General features: G+C 50.7%; 1 protein-coding gene across 11 annotated transcripts in view; it reads left to right on the top strand.

Moving 5' to 3' along the window:
* Positions 1-19,393, top strand: part of syngap1a (synaptic Ras GTPase activating protein 1a) — a 640,363-nt gene that overhangs the window by 354,210 nt on the left and 266,760 nt on the right. For 10 of the 11 annotated variants that reach the window (XM_059970722.1, XM_059970723.1, XM_059970719.1 and 7 more), the window contains one exon: positions 11,611-11,732. In XM_059970722.1, the coding sequence (XP_059826705.1) occupies positions 11,611-11,732 (122 nt within the window). The remainder of the gene's footprint in view (positions 1-11,610; positions 11,733-19,393) is intronic. The other variant, XM_059970725.1, reaches the window with a different exon arrangement.

Raw genomic sequence — 19,393 nt, 5'->3', positions numbered from 1 at the left:
AAGAGTCCATCTATTCATACTAAGGACCATTCAATAGTCTTACAACTGCAGGGGGTTTGGTAGAAGTAGTCCTTGATTGCGGTAGTACGTGCTGTCAGGATTTTGCACCTCCTGGGGAGAAGACAGAATGTTGGTGGGTTGGGTCATTAATTATACTAACTGAGCCGTGGGGAGGAGGCTGGTTTCAGTGATGTGTGGAGCTGTGTCCAGAACTCTTTGCAGTTCCTAGTGGTCATAGACCGAAGTGCTGCCATGCCAAGCCATGATAAATCCAGGTAGGATGTGCGGGTCAAAGATGACATGCCAAATATTTTTAGCCTCCTGGAGAAGCAGTGAGCTTCCTTTGCTTCTACGTGGTTGGACTAGGCTATTGGTGATGCTCACTCATTCCCAGGAACTTGAAGTTCTCAACCCTCCCCACCTCATATGAATGAGCATGTGCACTGCCCTTCCCCCCCCCCCACACACACACTTCCTGAAGTCAATGGCCAGCTCTTCTGTTTTGCTGACATTGAGGGAAAAGGCCATTACCGTGACACCATGTAGGCTCTCTATCTTTTTCCTGTACTTGGACTCATTGTTATTTGAGATACAGCCCACTGTGAAGGAGTCATCTGCAAGTTAGATGGAGTTAGAAGAGAAAGTATTCATTCAGTCCTGTGTGTACAGAGAATAGAGGAGGATGCAGCCTTGTGGTGGGGGTGTTGCTGCCTTTTGTTACTGATGGCAGTCTGCCATCAGGAAGGCGAGGATCCGGTTGCAGAGGCAGACCTGGAGTTTGGGGATGAGTTTGCTTGGAATTACAGTATTGAAAATGGAGTTGTAGTCAATAAGCAGCTTTCCAGTGTGGGTGTCTTTACTGTCGAGATGCTCCGCAGGCAAGTGTAGGGACAGGGAGATGGTGTTTACCGCAGACCTCACTCAGCTCGAGGCGAATTGCAGAGAGTCAAGGGTGTACGGCAGACTGGCCAGCGACATAAGGCTGAGCCTGATTTTTAACCTCCTCAGGAAGCCAGGAGGCCTGCTCTGGATGGGGCTGAGTGAAGTCTCAGCGGGTTGAACAGTGGAACGGTGGGATTTTCCATTTACAGTCATGAGGATTCACGCAGGAGGAGAAACTGGGTCAATTATAGCAGAATGTTCAGCGCAGGAAAGGATGTTTCAGCACAGACTTGCCTGTCGAAACGGATCCCATTCTGCCTGCACATGGTCTGAATCTTTCCACACCCTGCCTATTCATGTGTGTAAATGCTTCTTAAGCACCGCTTCATACCTGCTTCTACCAGCATCCCTGGCTGCACGTTCCAAACACCTAGCTCTCGCTGCTTAAAAATCTTGACTCATACGTTTCCTTTAAACTTTCCCCCTCATGCTTCTTCTCCTGGGAAAATGACTCCAACTATTAACTCCATCTCTGACTCTTAATTTTCTTATCTTCTGTCAGGACTCCTCTCAGCCTCTGACACTCCAGAGAAAATGACCCAAGTCTGTCCAACCTCCTTTTAGAGCTAATACAACATCCTATTCATCGGAGCGTAGAAGGTTGAGGGGGGATTTGACCAAGGTATTTAAAATTTTGAGAGGGATAGATAGAGTTGACGTGAATAGGCTGTTTCCATTGAGAGTAGGGGAGATTCAAACGAGAGGACATGATTTGAGAGTTAGGGGGCAGAAGTTTAAGGGAAACACGAGGGGGTATTTCTTTACACAAAGAGTGATAGCTGTGTGGAATGAGCTTCCTGTAGAAGTAGTAGAGGCCAGTTCAGTTGTGTCATTTAAGGTAAAATTGGATAGGTATATGGACAGGAAAGGAGTGGAGGGTTATGGGCTGACTGCGGGTAGGTGGGACTAGGTGAGATTAAGAGTTCGGCACGGACTAGGAGGGCCGAGATGGCCTGTTTCCGTGCTGTGATTGTTATATGGTTATATGGTTATATCCTGGTGAACAATTTCTTCACCCCCCTCCAAAGTTTCTACGTCCTTGGTGTATTGGGATGAGCAAACTGCACACAATTAGACCTCCTTTCACTGGAGATTAGATGAATGCAGTGGAATCCCAGGCACAGATAAGACAGGCAGGCTCAATGAACCAGATGCCCTACATCTGCTCCTATTTCTCATCAGAGAGGAAGGATGTTCCTCATGTCCAGGAGATCAGGACCAGGGTTCATTGTCTGAGGCCAAGGACTGAGCTAATTAAGACTGAGAGGTTTGCTCCCAGATTATGGGTGAACCTAAGGAATTCTTGCACAGAAAGTTGTTAAAGCCAGATCACTAAATATACTTCAGAAGGAGTTAGATATTGTTCTGGGAACTGGAAGAGTCAAGAGATATTGGGTGATGGGGGAGAGTTGGAACAGGGTCTGTATCTCAATTACCAGCCACATTGACCACCAGCGCTCAGTAACTGAGTTCCTGATTCCACCTACCTTCCAGATGGAAAATCCTTCCTCAGATTCCCTCTCAGTCACCCACCTGTTATCTCAAACATCAGCCATCTGGTTTGAGACCCCCCCCCCCCGCCCCTCTACAGGAAACCAGTCTTCACTCCCTGCCCTATCTGTGCCCTTTAACATTCGGTACACCTCGTATCAGGTTCACAAGCCCCCTCCCTCCCTCAGCATCCTGGATTCCAAGGAAAACAAGCCCAACCAGTTCAGAGATAAGAGAAGGCATTATAGAGATAGGGAGAGGTGTGGGAGCTGAAGGGGAGGACGGTTACAGAGTTAAGGAGGGATGTAGGAGCTGGAGGGGGGATTACAGAGATAAGGAGGGGTTTGGAAGCTGGAGTGGGGGGGGTTTACAGAGATAGGGAGGGTGTAGGAGCTGGTGGGGGTTAGAGAGATAGGGAGTGGTATGAGCTGATGGGGGTTACAGAGATAAGGAGGGGGTAGGAGCTGGTGGGAGTTACAGAGATAGGGAGGATGTAGGAGCTGGTGGGGGTTACAGAGATAGGGCGGGGTATGAGCTGGTGGGGGTTACAGAGATAGGGAGGGGGTAGGAGCTGGTGTGGATTAAAGAGATAGGGAGAGGTGTGGGAGCTGATGGGGGTTAGAGAGATAGGGAGGGTTTAGGAGCTGGTGGGGGTTATAGAGATAGGGAGGGGGTAAGAGCTGAAGGGCATAGCAGAGATAGGGAGCTGCTTAGGGGCTGAAGGGACAGGTGTAGGAGCTGGAAGGTTGGAGAGAAAGGGATGGGTGTAGTGTCTGGAGGGGGTAACTGAGAAAGGGAGAGGTGTAGTGGTTGGGGCATTAGAGAGAGGGGAGAAGTGTAGAAGCTGGAGGGGTTAACAGGGAATAGGAACAGGAGTAGTGGCTGGAGGGGCTTTGAGAGATGTTTAATTATTGGAGGTGAACACTCCCTGTACAGAAAGCCAGGGCAGAGGGGACAGGGAGCTGGAGGGGAGCAATTATATCGGTAATTGATTGGCACTTGCTAAACAGAGAGATTCCTGTAGGAAAGCAAAGCCAGACTGCTTTTCTATTACTGGGACTTAGCTCGTAAGCATCTAGTGCCAAGTAACTCATAGCAAGAAATAAATCAGTCTTTCATCCTGAAAGATTAGGTTGTTTATATAAGATAGTGCCCCTGGTAGTTTATTTGTGGAACCATTATTTAACTCCCTGCTCACTGCAACCAGAGATAATCTTATCCACAGGAAAAGCCTTTGTGGCAACAACAGCAGTGTGCATTTACAGTAGCATCTTGAGGTTGCAAAGACTTCCACAGGAGGGCTGTCAAAGTAAACATGATGATAGACTGGAGTAAAGAACCGTATGCTCGGGCAGGAGAGAGAGGTACAGACACCAGGGGATGTCCAGTAAGTGAAAAGTAGACATCAGAGGGTTGTAGGAGCTGCAGGGGTGGGAGGGTGGTATAGAAATAGGGAGGGCTGGAGGGAGTTACAGAGATAGAGAGGGGTGTCAGGGCTGAAGGGAGTTACAGAGAGAGGGGTGTCAGGGCTGGAGGGGGTTACAGATAGAGAGGGGTGTCAGGGCTGGAGGGGTTACAGATAGAGAGGGGTGTCAGGGCTGGAGGGGTTATAGAGATAGAGGGGTGTCAGGGCTGGAGGGGGTTACAGATAGAGAGGGGTGTCAGGGCTGGAGGGGGTTACAGAGATAGAGAGGGGTGTCAGGGCTGGAGGGGGTTACAGAGATAGAGAGGGGGGAGAGGACTGGAGGAAGTTACAGAGAGAGAGGGGTGTCAGGGCTGGAGGGGGTTACAGAGATAGAGAGGGGTGTCAGGGCTGGAGGGGGTTACAGAGATAGAGAGGGGTGTCAGGGCTGGAGGGGTTACAGAGATAGAGGGGTGTCAGGGCTGGAGGGGGTTACAGAGAGAGGGGTGTCAGGTCTTGAGGGGGTTACAGAGATAGAGAGGGGTGTCAGGGCTGGAGGGGGTTACAGAGATAGAGAGGGGGGTCAGTACTGGAGGAAGTTACAGAGAGAGAGGGGTGTCAGGGCTGGAAGGGGTTATAGAGATAGAGAGGGGTGTCAGGGCTGGAGGGGGTTACAGAGATAGAGAGGGGTGTCAGGGCTGGAGAGGGTTACAGAGGTAGAGAGGGGTGTCAGGACTGGAGGGGGTTACAGAGATAGAGAGGGGTGTCAGGGCTGGAGGGGGTTACAGAGATAGAGAGGGGTGTCAGGGCTGGAGGGGTTACAGAGATAGAGAGGGGTGTCAGGGCTGGAGGGGGTTACAGAGATAGAGAGGGGTGTCAGGGCTGGAGGGGGTTACAGAGATAGAGAGGGGTGTCAGGGCTGGAGGGGGTTACAGAGATAGAGAGGGGTGTCAGGGCTGGAAGAAGTTACAGAGATAGAGGGGTGTCAGGGCTGGAGGGGGTTACAGAGATAGAGAGGGGTGTCAGGGCTGGAGGGGGTTACAGAGGTAGAGAGGGGTGTCAGGGCTGGAGGGGGTTACAGAGACAGAGAGGGGTGTCAGGGCTGGAGGGGGTTACAGAGATAGAGAGGGGGGTCAGGACTGGAGGAAGTTACAGAGAGAGAGGGGTGTCAGGGCTGGAGGGGGTTACAGAGATAGAGAGGGGTGTCAGGGCTGGAGGGGGTTACAGAGATAGAGAGGGGTGTCAGGGCTGGAGGGGTTACAGAGATAGAGGGGTGTCAGGGCTGGAGGGGGTTACAGAGAGAGGGGTGTCAGGGCTGGAGGGGGTTACAGAGATAGAGAGGGGTGTCAGGGCTGGAGGGGGTTACAGAGATAGAGAGGGGGGTCAGTACTGGAGGAAGTTACAGAGAGAGAGGGGTGTCAGGGCTGGAGGGGGTTACAGAGATAGAGAGGGGTGTCAGGGCTGGAGGGGGTTACAGAGGTAGAGAGGGGTGTCAGGACTGGAGGGGGTTACAGAGATAGAGAGGGGTGTCAGGGCTGGAGGGGGTTACAGAGATAGAGAGGGGTGTCAGGGCTGGAGGGGTTACAGAGATAGAGAGGGGTGTCAGGGCTGGAGGGGGTTACAGAGATAGAGAGGGGTGTCAGGGCTGGAGGGGGTTACAGAGATAGAGAGGGGTGTCAGGGCTGGAAGGGGTTACAGAGATAGAGAGGGGTGTCAGGGCTGGAGGGGTTACAGAGATAGAGAGGGGTGTCAGGGCTGGAGGGGGTTACAGAGATAGAGAGGGGTGTCAGGGCTGGAGGGGGTTACAGAGATAGAGAGGGGTGTCAGGGCTGGAGGGGGTTACAGAGATAGAGAGGGGTGTCAGGGCTGGAGGGGGTTACAGAGATAGAGAGGGGTGTCAGGGCTGGAAGAAGACAGAGAGAGAGGGGTGTCAGGGCTGGAGGGGGTTACAGAGATAGAGAGGGGTGTCAGGACTGGAGGAAGTTACAGAGATAGAGAGGGGTGTCAGGGCTGGAGGGGGTTACAGAGATAGAGAGGGAGGGGTGTCAGGGCTGGAGGGGTTACAGAGATAGAGAGGGGTGTCAGGGCTGGAGGGGGTTACAGAGTTAGAGAGGGGTGTCAGGGCTGGGGGGGTTACAGAGATAGAGGGGGGTGTCAGGGCTGGAGGGGTTACAGAGATAGAGGGGTGTCAGGGCTGGAGGGGTTACAGAGATAGAGAGGGGTGTCAGGGCTGGAGGGGGTTACAGAGAGAGAGGGGTGTCAGGGCTGGAGGGGTTACAGAGATAGAGAGGGGTGTCAGGGCTGGAGGGGGTTACAGAGATAGAGAGGGGTGTCAGGGCTGGAGGGGTTACAGAGATAGAGAGGGGTGTCAGGGCTGGAGGGGTTACAGAGATAGAGAGGGGTGTCAGGGCTGGAGGGGGTTACAGAGATAGAGAGGGGTGTCAGGGCTGGAGGGGTTACAGAGATAGAGAGGGGTGTCAGGGCTGGAGGGGTTACAGAGATAGAGAGGGGTGTCAGGGCTGGTGGGGGTTACAGATAGAGAGGGGTGTCAGGACTGGAGGAAGTTACAGAGAGAGAGAGGGGGGTCAGTACTGGAGGAAGTTACAGAGAGAGAGGGGTGTCAGGGCTGGAGGGGGTTACAGAGATAGAGGGGTGTCAGGGCTGGAGGGGTTACAGATAGAGAGGGGTGTCAGGGCTGGAGGGGTTATAGATAGAGAGGGGTGTCAGGGCTGGAGGGGTTATAGAGATAGAGGGGTGTCAGGGCTGGAGGGGGTTACAGATAGAGAGGGGTGTCAGGGCTGGAGGGGGTTACAGAGATAGAGAGGGGTGTCAGGGCTGGAGGGGGTTACAGAGATAGAGAGGGGGGAGAGGACTGGAGGAAGTTACAGAGAGAGAGGGGTGTCAGGGCTGGAGGGGGTTACAGAGATAGAGAGGGGTGTCAGGGCTGGAGGGGGTTACAGAGATAGAGAGGGGTGTCAGGGCTGGAGGGGTTACAGAGATAGAGGGGTGTCAGGGCTGGAGGGGGTTACAGAGAGAGGGGTGTCAGGTCTTGAGGGGGTTACAGAGATAGAGAGGGGTGTCAGGGCTGGAGGGGGTTACAGAGATAGAGAGGGGGGTCAGTACTGGAGGAAGTTACAGAGAGAGAGGGGTGTCAGGGCTGGAAGGGGTTATAGAGATAGAGAGGGGTGTCAGGGCTGGAGGGGGTTACAGAGATAGAGAGGGGTGTCAGGGCTGGAGAGGGTTACAGAGGTAGAGAGGGGTGTCAGGACTGGAGGGGGTTACAGAGATAGAGAGGGGTGTCAGGGCTGGAGGGGGTTACAGAGATAGAGAGGGGTGTCAGGGCTGGAGGGGTTACAGAGATAGAGAGGGGTGTCAGGGCTGGAGGGGGTTACAGAGATAGAGAGGGGTGTCAGGGCTGGAGGGGGTTACAGAGATAGAGAGGGGTGTCAGGGCTGGAGGGGGTTACAGAGATAGAGAGGGGTGTCAGGGCTGGAAGAAGTTACAGAGATAGAGGGGTGTCAGGGCTGGAGGGGGTTACAGAGATAGAGAGGGGTGTCAGGGCTGGAGGGGGTTACAGAGGTAGAGAGGGGTGTCAGGGCTGGAGGGGGTTACAGAGACAGAGAGGGGTGTCAGGGCTGGAGGGGGTTACAGAGATAGAGAGGGGGGTCAGGACTGGAGGAAGTTACAGAGAGAGAGGGGTGTCAGGGCTGGAGGGGGTTACAGAGATAGAGAGGGGTGTCAGGGCTGGAGGGGGTTACAGAGATAGAGAGGGGTGTCAGGGCTGGAGGGGTTACAGAGATAGAGGGGTGTCAGGGCTGGAGGGGGTTACAGAGAGAGGGGTGTCAGGGCTGGAGGGGGTTACAGAGATAGAGAGGGGTGTCAGGGCTGGAGGGGGTTACAGAGATAGAGAGGGGGGTCAGTACTGGAGGAAGTTACAGAGAGAGAGGGGTGTCAGGGCTGGAGGGGGTTACAGAGATAGAGAGGGGTGTCAGGGCTGGAGGGGGTTACAGAGGTAGAGAGGGGTGTCAGGACTGGAGGGGGTTACAGAGATAGAGAGGGGTGTCAGGGCTGGAGGGGGTTACAGAGATAGAGAGGGGTGTCAGGGCTGGAGGGGTTACAGAGATAGAGAGGGGTGTCAGGGCTGGAGGGGGTTACAGAGATAGAGAGGGGTGTCAGGGCTGGAGGGGGTTACAGAGATAGAGAGGGGTGTCAGGGCTGGAAGGGGTTACAGAGATAGAGAGGGGTGTCAGGGCTGGAGGGGTTACAGAGATAGAGAGGGGTGTCAGGGCTGGAGGGGGTTACAGAGATAGAGAGGGGTGTCAGGGCTGGAGGGGGTTACAGAGATAGAGAGGGGTGTCAGGGCTGGAGGGGGTTACAGAGATAGAGAGGGGTGTCAGGGCTGGAGGGGGTTACAGAGATAGAGAGGGGTGTCAGGGCTGGAAGAAGACAGAGAGAGAGGGGTGTCAGGGCTGGAGGGGGTTACAGAGATAGAGAGGGGTGTCAGGACTGGAGGAAGTTACAGAGATAGAGAGGGGTGTCAGGGCTGGAGGGGGTTACAGAGATAGAGAGGGAGGGGTGTCAGGGCTGGAGGGGTTACAGAGATAGAGAGGGGTGTCAGGGCTGGAGGGGGTTACAGAGTTAGAGAGGGGTGTCAGGGCTGGGGGGGTTACAGAGATAGAGGGGGGTGTCAGGGCTGGAGGGGTTACAGAGATAGAGGGGTGTCAGGGCTGGAGGGGTTACAGAGATAGAGAGGGGTGTCAGGGCTGGAGGGGGTTACAGAGAGAGAGGGGTGTCAGGGCTGGAGGGGTTACAGAGATAGAGAGGGGTGTCAGGGCTGGAGGGGGTTACAGAGATAGAGAGGGGTGTCAGGGCTGGAGGGGTTACAGAGATAGAGAGGGGTGTCAGGGCTGGAGGGGTTACAGAGATAGAGAGGGGTGTCAGGGCTGGAGGGGGTTACAGAGATAGAGAGGGGTGTCAGGGCTGGAGGGGTTACAGAGATAGAGAGGGGTGTCAGGGCTGGAGGGGTTACAGAGATAGAGAGGGGTGTCAGGGCTGGTGGGGGTTACAGATAGAGAGGGGTGTCAGGACTGGAGGAAGTTACAGAGAGAGAGAGGGGGGTCAGTACTGGAGGAAGTTACAGAGAGAGAGGGGTGTCAGGGCTGGAGGGGGTTACAGAGATAGAGGGGTGTCAGGGCTGGAGGGGGTTACAGAGAGAGGGGTGTCAGGTCTGGAGGGGGTTACAGAGATAGAGAGGGGTGTCAGGGCTGGAGGGGGTTACAGAGATAGAGAGGGGGGTCAGTACTGGAGGAAGTTACAGAGAGAGAGGGGTGTCAGGGCTGGAGGGGGTTATAGAGATAGAGAGGGGTGTCAGGGCTGGAGGGGGTTACAGAGATAGAGAGGGGTGTCAGGGCTGGAGAGGGTTACAGTGGTAGAGAGGGGTGTCAGGACTGGAGGGGGTTACAGAGATAGAGAGGGGTGTCAGGGCTGGAGGGGGTTACAGAGATAGAGAGGGGTGTCAGGGCTGGAGGGGTTACAGAGATAGAGAGGGGTGTCAGGGCTGGAGGGGGTTACAGAGATAGAGAGGGGTGTCAGGGCTGGAGGGGGTTACAGAGATAGAGAGGGGTGTCAGGGCTGGAGGGGGTTACAGAGATAGAGAGGGGTGTCAGGGCTGGAAGAAGTTACAGAGATAGAGGGGTGTCAGGGCTGGAGGGGGTTACAGAGATAGAGAGGGGTGTCAGGGCTGGAGGGGGTTACAGAGGTAGAGAGGGGTGTCAGGGCTGGAGGGGGTTACAGAGACAGAGAGGGGTGTCAGGGCTGGAGGGGGTTACAGAGATAGAGAGGGGGGTCAGGACTGGAGGAAGTTACAGAGAGAGAGGGGTGTCAGGGCTGGAGGGGGTTACAGAGATAGAGAGGGGTGTCAGGGCTGGAGGGGGTTACAGAGATAGAGAGGGGTGTCAGGGCTGGAGGGGTTACAGAGATAGAGGGGTGTCAGGGCTGGAGGGGGTTACAGAGAGAGGGGTGTCAGGGCTGGAGGGGGTTACAGAGATAGAGAGGGGGGTCAGTACTGGAGGAAGTTACAGAGAGAGAGGGGTGTCAGGGCTGGAGGGGGTTACAGAGATAGAGAGGGGTGTCAGGGCTGGAGGGGGTTACAGAGGTAGAGAGGGGTGTCAGGACTGGAGGGGGTTACAGAGATAGAGAGGGGTGTCAGGGCTGGAGGGGGTTACAGAGATAGAGAGGGGTGTCAGGGCTGGAGGGGTTACAGAGATAGAGAGGGGTGTCAGGGCTGGAGGGGGTTACAGAGATAGAGAGGGGTGTCAGGGCTGGAGGGGGTTACAGAGATAGAGAGGGGTGTCAGGGCTGGAGGGGGTTACAGAGATAGAGAGGGGTGTCAGGGCTGGAGGGGTTACAGAGATAGAGAGGGGTGTCAGGGCTGGAGGGGGTTACAGAGATAGAGAGGGGTGTCAGGGCTGGAAGAAAGAGAGAGAGGGGTGTCAGGGCTGGAGGGGTTACAGAGATAGAGAGGGGTGTCAGGGCTGGAGGGGGTTACAGAGTTAGAGAGGGGTGTCAGGGCTGGAGGGGGTTACAGAGATAGGGGTGTCAGGGCTGGAGGGGTTACAGAGATAGAGAGGGGTGTCAGGGCTGGAGGGGTTACAGAGATAGAGAGGGGTGTCAGGGCTGGTGGGGGTTACAGATAGAGAGGGGTGTCAGGACTGGAGGAAGTTACAGAGAGAGAGGGGTGTCAGGGCTGGAAGAAGTTACAGAGACGCTGGTTTCTGTGATGCACTGAGCTGTGTCCATGACCCTCTGCAATTCCTCGTGGTCACATCCCAAGCCCCGATGCACCCAGATCAGATATTTTCCATGGGGTATTTGTAAAAGCAGTCATGGGTGAGGGCCATGCTAGATTTCTCTAATGTCCGTAGAGCAGAATTTTGGTTCTGAGCTGACAATTCTTTAAATTCGCCTCGAAGCCTGGCACCAAAGAGCAACTCAGTGGCGCAGGGGGTAGAGCTGAGTCTCTGTCTCACAGCAGAGATTGAGGTTTGACCCACACCTGTGTGTGTATGGAGTTCGCACATCTCTCTGTAGCCTCATGGTTTACCCCTGAGTACTCCTATTTACTCCCAAGCTGGTTAATTCTAAATGGCCTCTTAGTGTAGGGAAGTGGTCAAAAACAGAAACACTCAGCAGGTCAGGCAGCATCTGTAGAGAGAGGAAAAATAGGATTAAACAGTCAGTAGGTCAAGCAGCATCTGTGAAAAGAGGAAAAATGGGATTACACACTCAGGTTGCATTTGTGGAGAAAGGAAAAACAGGGTTAATGCTTCAGAACATGGGTCTTCTATGGAGGAAGGTTCTCTCCATCAGGAGAACAAAGGGGAAGTAGATGGCCTGTGTACAAGAGGATTAATTGTAGGCTCACGGTGAATAAGGGAGTTGGGTTAGGAGCTAGCATGGGCAACCCAAAGAAGTGCTGGAGCAACTCAGCAAGTCAAGCAGCTTTCAAGGAGGGGAATAAGCTTTCTTGGGCTGATACCTTTCATCAGAAGGGTGAGTAAGGAGCTAGTGTGGACTTGGTGGGTTGAAAAGCCTCCGTTGGCTACTGTAGGGCTTTGCTAAGCGGTCCCTATGGGCTTCTTGCACCCATGTTCTCTGAGACGGGTGTCTCAGGGTCCGTGTGTTGGAGGACAAGGGCTCTCCAATGATTGACCGGGTCTTTGGCCTCTTGCTTACCATCAACCTTGCCTCTGAACTTCTCTCTCCCTTTCTTCCAGCAGGGATTCCTGAGCCGGAGGCTGAAGGGCTCCATCAAGAGGACCAAGAGTCAGCCCAAACTGGACCGGACCAGCAGCTTCCGACACATCCTGCCCCGGTTCCGCAGTGCTGACCACGACAGGTTAGGCGAAGAGGTGTGGGCGGGGTTGGTGTAGTTTGCCTTCCTTTCCCTTTTGGTCTGCTTTAGCGTTTCATTCAACTATCGCACCCATCTGACAGTTGGCTTTGTGTGTTCATGCCCGTGTACGGTTGGTCTGTACTTATGAGCTGCTCCTGAGCAGGTTTGTGTGGATGTGTGTGTGCACACGCATCGGAGGACGCGTGTAAGCGCAGGTTCCAACCATTCGCATGTCCGTGCTTCAGACAGGATGAGCCATACAAGAGGAGTCTTCTGGACCGTATCGGGTCTGTCTTGGTCAGTTGAGAGATCTCTAGCACAGAAACAGGTCATTTGGCCCACCATCACAGTGCTGGACATCAGCCTTACTCAATCCCTTTACCAGCACTTGGCCTATTGTCTTTCTAGCCTTGGTGATTCAGATGCCTGCCTTGGTATTTCTTAGGCGATGTGAGGATCTGTGTCTCCACCTCTCCTTGGGCAGTTCTATTTCACGGTAGTTGATTATTATTAATTTCCCTCATATTCAGGAATTTGGCCATCTTTGACTCACTTACTCAGTCCCTGAGCACCTATGAGGATTTTTCTCTCTTTCTCACACACACTCTTTCTTGTGTCTTCTCTCTCTCTTGCTTTTTCCTCATTTTCTCTCTTGTCGTCTCGCACTTCCTCTCTCTAGCTCTCACACTGTCACTCTCCTGCTCACTCCTTGCTTTCTCACACACACACACACACACACACACACACACACACACACACACACACACACACACACACACTCTTATCTCCTAGTCTCTTTCTTACATCTGTCTTTCCCTCACTCTCCCTCTCTCTCTCCTCCTCTTAACCAGCAGTCTCTTTCTCTCTCATGTCTATCACTCACTGTCGCTCTATCTTCCTCACTCACTCATTCACTCTCTTTCTTTCTCACAGTCTATCTCTCATGTTTATTCGTCTCTCACTCTCTATCTCTGCCCATTCTCCATCTATCCATCTCTTTCATTCTCTCTGTCTGTTTTTTGTCTGATTTCCTCCTGTTACTCATTATGTGTTCCCTAACCATCACCCTCCCTTCCTCCTCCCCCTCTCCCTCCCTCCCTCGGCACCATTCTACACACGATGCTGTCTGAAAGCAGCAGATTCACTGTTGCTTGCTTCGCCGGCATGTTCATTTCAAGTATAAAGTCACATGACCTTCTAAGCCCTGACACAGTCGTAGACTTTAACAGCACGGAAGCAAGCCCTGTGGCCAAACTCGCCCATGCCGACCAGGGTGCCTTCCCTCTGTGGAAGGGTCCGCCGTTCCCACACAATCCACACCAGAGCCCACAAAAACAGGGAGGAAGCAAGTCTGCCTGATGCTGAGTGACTGCCCCAGTAGAAGTGGATCTTCCTGTCTATTTTAAATGATCTGCCCCATTTAGAGTCACGGGGTAAATACAGCACAGAAACCTCCCCTTCAGCCGAATTTGTCCGTGCTGACCAAGGAGCCCTTCCTGAGTGGATCCCACGAGCTGGCATGTGGTCCATGTCCCTCTGAACCTTTCTGTCCAAGTGTCTTCCAAATGTTCCAATTGCACCCACTTACTCTGGCAGCCGGTTACCGATACCCACCAACCCATGCTGTCACACCGCGCTGTTGTCTACTCTCCCTTCAATATGTATACAGAAGTTACATTTCGTACCTGTTCCTTCCACCTTCGATGTAGCTTGTAAACTGATCAGGATCTAACACTGAAGCTAGAGCCATTGCATCGTGGAACACCGGAACAGGCCCGATGGTGACCATCAGCCATGCTTTTACACTATTCCACCTCATCCTCTCCGCACTGCTATCAGCTATTCCCAGGTGCTGTGCCACACCCACACACTAGGACCAATTAACCTACCAACCCCTGCATCTTTGAGAATGAAACTGGAGCACCAGGAAATTTCTACAGGAAGAACATGGAAGCAGCACCGGAGGTTGGGATTGAACCAGTGTCTCTGGGGCTGTAAGCTAGGGCTCTACCCGCTGTGCTACTGACCCACTTAGTACCCACAACTAGTTATAACTGATAATCCTCATTGATGCTTATACAAGTCAAGTCAAGTCAGTTTTATTGTCATTTCGACCATAACTGCTGGTACAGTACATAGTAAAAATGAGACAACGTTTTTCAGGACCATGGTGTTACATGACACAGTACAAAAACTAGACTGAACTACGTAAAAAAAAACAGAGAAAGCTACACTAGACTACAGACCTACACAGGACTACATAAAGTGCACAAAAACAGTGCAGGCATTAAAATAAATAATAAACAGGACAATAGGGCAAGGTGTCAGTCCAGGCTTCGGGTATTGAGGATTCTGATAGCTCGGGGGAAGAAACTGTTACATACTCTGGCCGTGAGAGCCCGAATGCTTCGGAGCCTTTTCCCAGACAGCAGGAGGGAGAAGAGATTGTATGACGGGTGCATGGGGTCCTTCATAATGCTGCTTCCTTTGCGGATGCAGCGTGTAGTGTAAATGTCTGTAATGGCAGGAAGAGAGACCCCGATGATCTTCTCAGCTGACCTCACTATCCGCTGCAGGGTCTTGTGATCCAAGATGGTGCAATTTCCAAACCAGGCAGTGATGTAGCTGCTCAGGATGCTCTCAATACAACCCCTGTAGAATGTGATGAGGATGAAGAACATTACTCCAGTTCCACAAGGACAAATCTGGTGTACTTCTGTGGCAGCCGCTGTACAGGATAGATGTGGAAGCTTTAGACAGAGAGTGCAGAGAAGATTCACCAAGATGCTCCCTAGATTAGAGAACCTCTCTCATGAAAAAGATTGATCAAGCTGGGGCTTTTCTGTTTGGAGCAACAGAGGATGAGAGGCAACTTGATAGACGTGTATAAGGTTATGAGAGATACAGGTGGAGTGGACACCCACCACCTTATTCCCAGATCTGCAATAACCATATAACCATATAACAATCACAGCACGGAAACAGGCCATCTTGGCCCTCCTAGTCCGTGCCGAACCCTTAATCTCACCTAGTCCCACCTACCCGCACTCAGCCCATAACCCTCCACTCCTTTCCTGTCCATATACCTATCTAATTTTACCTTAAATGACACAACTGAACTGGCCTCTACTACTTCTACAGGAAGCTCATTCCACACAGCTATCACTCTTTGAGTAAAGAAATACCCCCTCGTGTTTCCCTTAAACTTCTGCCCCCTAACTCTCAAATCATGTCCTCTAGTTTGAATCTCCCCTACTCTCAATGGAAACAGCCTGTTCACGTCAACTCTATATATCCCTCTCAAAATTTTAAATACCTCGATCAAATCCCCCCTCAACCTTCTACGCTCCAATGAATAGAGACCTAACTTGTTCAACCTTTCTCTGTAACTTAATTGCTGAAACCCAGGTAACATCCTAGTAAATCGTCTCTGCACTCTCTCTAATTTATTGATATCTTTCCTATAATTCGGTGACCAGAACTGCACACAATATTCCAAATTTGGCCTTACCAATGCCTTGTACAACTTTAGCATTACATCCCAACTTCTGTACTCAATGCTTTGATTTATAAAGGCCAGCGTTCCAAAAGCCCTCTTCACCACCCTATCTACATGAGACTCCACTTTCAGGGAACAATGCACAGTTATTCCTAGATCTCTCTGTTCCTCTGCATTCCTCAATGCCCTACCATTTACTCTGTATGTTCTATTTGGATTATTCCTGCCAAAATGTAGAACCTCACACTTCTCAGCAATGTCCAACAGCACAGGACATCTACTTAAGTTGAGTGGAAGAAATTTAGTGGAGATGTCAAAGGTAGACTTTTTCACACAGAGAATAGTGGGTGCTTGGGAGGCCCTGCTGGGTGTGGTGGTAGAGGCTGATACAACAGGAACATTTAGAGAGACACATAAATGTAAGGCAAATGGAGAGCTATGGGCTGTGTGGGAGGGAAGGGTTAGATTGATCGTGGAGTTGGTTCATATAGGTTGGCACAACATCGTGAGCTGAAGGATCTGCACTCTGTTGTACTGTTCAATAACGAAAATCATTATCTCCCTGATCTACCTGCTAGTTACTTCCTCAACAAACCCTCACAGATTTGTTGAATCAGTCTTTTATGAATCAGTCTTGTTTGTGCCCAATGTTAATAGTTTTCTAACTGCTGTCTCCCTAATAATAGATTCTGACATTTCCTCTATTGATGTCAGAGTACGAACTTAACTAAAAAGGCAATACGGGGAGAAAAAGTGAGGTACGAATGCAAGCTAGCCAGGAATATAAAGGAGGATAGCAAAAGCTTTTTTAGTTATGTGAAGAGAAAGAAGATAGTTAAGAACAATGTTGGGCCCTTGAAGAGTGATTTGGGTGAAATTGTTATGGGAAACAGAGAAATGGCAGAAGAATTTAATGTACTTTAGATCTGTCTTCACTAGGGAAGACACAAGCAATCTCCCAGATGTATGGATGGGCCAAGGACATAGGGTAACAGAGGAAATGAAACAGATTGACATTAGGAAGGAAACGGTGATGAGTAGACTGATGGGACTGAAGGCTGACAATCCCCAGGTCCAGATGGTCTGCATCCTAGGGTACTAAAGGAGATGGCTCTGGAAATTGTAGATGCATTGGTAATCATTTTCCAATGTTCCTTAGATTCAGGATCAGTTCCTGAGGATTGGAGAATGGCTAATGTTATCCCACTTTTTAAGAAAAGAGGGAGGGAGAAAACATAGAACTATTGTCCTGTCAGCCTAACATCAGTAGTGGGGAAGATGCTAGAGTCCATTATTAAAGATGAAATAGTGGCATATCTAGATAGCAGTGATGGGATTGGGCCGAGCCAGCATGGATTTACCAAGGGCAAATCATGCTTGACTAATCTATTGGAGTTTTTCGAGGATGTAACCAGGAAGTTAGACAAGGAAGATCCAGTGGATGTACTGTACCTCGATTTTTCAGAACGCATTTGATAAGGTCCCACATAGGAAATTGGTGGGTAAAATCAAAGCTCATGGCATTGGGGGGAAGACATTGACATGGATAGAAAACATGGATAGAAAACTGGTTGGCAGATAGAAAGCAAAGGGTAACGGTGAATGGGTGTTTCTCGGAATGGCAGGTGGTGACTAGTGGGGTGCCACAGGGCTCGGTATTGGGACCACAGCTATTTAAGATTTACATCAACGATTTAGATGAAGGCATTGGGAATAACATCAGCAAGTTTGCTGATGATACTAAACTGGGTAGCAGTGTGACATGTGATGAGGATGTTAGGAGAATTCAGGGTGACTTGGATAGGCTGGGTGAGTGGGCAGATACTTGGCAGATGACGTTTAATGTGAATAAGTGTGAGGTTATCCACTTTGGGAGTAAGAACAGGAAGGCAGATTATTATCTGAATGATGTAGAGTTAGGTAAGGGAGTAATACAAAGAGATCTAGGAGTCCTTGTTCATCAGTCACTGAAGGTGAATGAGCAAGTGCAGCAGGCAGTGAAGAAGGCTAATGGAATGTTGGCCTTTATTACAAAGGAAATTGAGTACAACAGCAAGGAAATCCTTTTGCATTTGTACAGGGCCCTGGTGAGACCACACCTGGAGTATTGTGTACAGTTTTGGTCTCCAGGGTTAAGGAAGGACATCCTGACTGTAGAGGAAGTGCAGTGTAGATTCACAAGGTTAATTCTTGGCATGTCCGGACTGTCTTACGCAGAGAGGTTAGAGAGACTGGGCTTGTACACGCTGGAATTAAGGAGAATGAGAGGGGATCTGATTGCAACATATAAGATTATTAAGGGATTGGACAAGATAGAGGCAGGAAATATGTTCCAGATGCTGGGAGAGTCCAGTACCAGGGGGCATGGTTTGAGAATAAGGGGTAGGCCATTTAGGACAGAGTTAAGGAAAAACTTCTTCTCCCAGAGAGTTGTGAGGGTCTGGAATGCACTGCCTTGGAAGGCAGTGGAGGCCAATTCTCTGGATGCTTTCAAGAAGGAGCTAGATAGGTATCTTATGGATAGGGGAATCAAGGGATATGGGGACAAGGCAGGAACCGGGTATTGATAGTAGATGATCAGTCATGATCTCAGAATGGCGGTGCAGGCTCGAAGGGCTGAATGGTCTACTTCTGCACCTATTGTCTATTCTCTTTTCCTCTCTTGAATGTCAAGGATGAGTTTGTGTCCTTCCAGTCTGCAGGGACAATGAAGTCAGTCTAAAGAAGGACGATCAAGCCATTTTTGGGAATTCTCTACCCGAGAGTCTTGCAGAGGTCAGATAACGGGGGGCGGGGGGGGAGTATTTTGAAGAGGGCGGAGGTAAATTTCTGAAAGATCAGAGGAACTGAGGTATGTGGGGAGCTGGCACAGAAGAGGAATTAAGGTTTTGGTCAGACTGACCTGAGTGATGGGGCAAGTTTGGCAGGCCGAACAGCTTGCTCGTTGAACCTATTTTTTTGTAGACACAACAGATCACAGATGTTGGAAATCTGGGGCAAAGAAAAACAAATGCTAGAGGAATAGAGTGGATCACGCAGCATCTGCTGGTGGGTGGGGAGAAGGACCGTTGGTGTTTCAGCTGGACACAATCCAGATGAAGTGGCATGACCCACAATGATGAGGCCACTTCCCTCCTATGTTCTTGTATTCTTATCCACCCACTATCTCCATAACTATCAAAAGCTCAGGGAGAGAAACCATCAGGATCAGGCGATCTTTAGTCCCTTTAATTTTCCCCAATTACAAATTCTATACCAAGTCCAATTTGTTTAAGTTCTCAACAGAGAAGCTCAGCAGGTCAGGAAACATCCGGTATGGGAACACCAATGCCTTCAGATGGAAAATCCTACAAAAGGTAGCGGATTCAGCCCAGTACATCACGGGTAAAGCCCTCTGAGCACATCTACATGAAACGCTGTCATAGGAAAGCAGCGATCCTCCCTGCCCAGGCCATGTTCTTTTCTCACTGCGGTCATCAGGTAGAAGGTGCAAGAGCTTCAGGACTCGCACCATCAGGTTCAAGAAAAGTTACTGCCCCTCAACCATCAGGCTCTTGAGCAAAAGAGGATGTCTACACTCATCTATTGAGATGCTCTCACAACCAATGATCTCAATTTAAGGACTTTTTATCTTGTTGTTTGATTTCTTTGTTATTTATTGCTGTTTATTTATATGTCATTTGCACAGTGTGTTGTCTTCTATGCTCTAAATGATCTTTCATTGATCCTGTTATAGTTACTATTCTGTAGATTTGCTGAATATGCCCACAGTAAAAAGAATCTCAGTATGTGGTGACTCTGATAATAAAATTTACCTTGACTTTGACATCAGTGAAGTGGAATAAACAGTCAAGAGTTTGGGATGAGAACCTTCTTCAGGACTACTAACCTGCTGAGATTCCCCCTTGCTCCTTCCTGTGCGTTTTGTGTGTGTCTTTCCAGCATCTGCAAAGTATCTTCTGTCTCAGTAGAACTGTGGCTCCTGACCCTTTTCAGAATATTTTGATGACAGTTACAATGCATTTGTTTAAGACTGTTGTCTTCCCCTCGTGCATTTGACTGTGGGGAGTTGTTGTGTATGCTCAGTAACTTTCCCATTTTTTAGCACCTCCTCACTAAATTTTACAATTCATTTACATGTCCCTTGCTAATTTAATCTCATATG

This window comes from Hypanus sabinus, chromosome 5 (genome assembly GCF_030144855.1).
Source record: "Hypanus sabinus isolate sHypSab1 chromosome 5, sHypSab1.hap1, whole genome shotgun sequence".
In the NCBI taxonomy this organism is placed as follows: Eukaryota; Metazoa; Chordata; class Chondrichthyes; order Myliobatiformes; family Dasyatidae; genus Hypanus; species Hypanus sabinus.
Note: the sequence above shows the minus strand (reverse complement) of the source record. Positions and strands in the feature narration are given on the sequence as shown.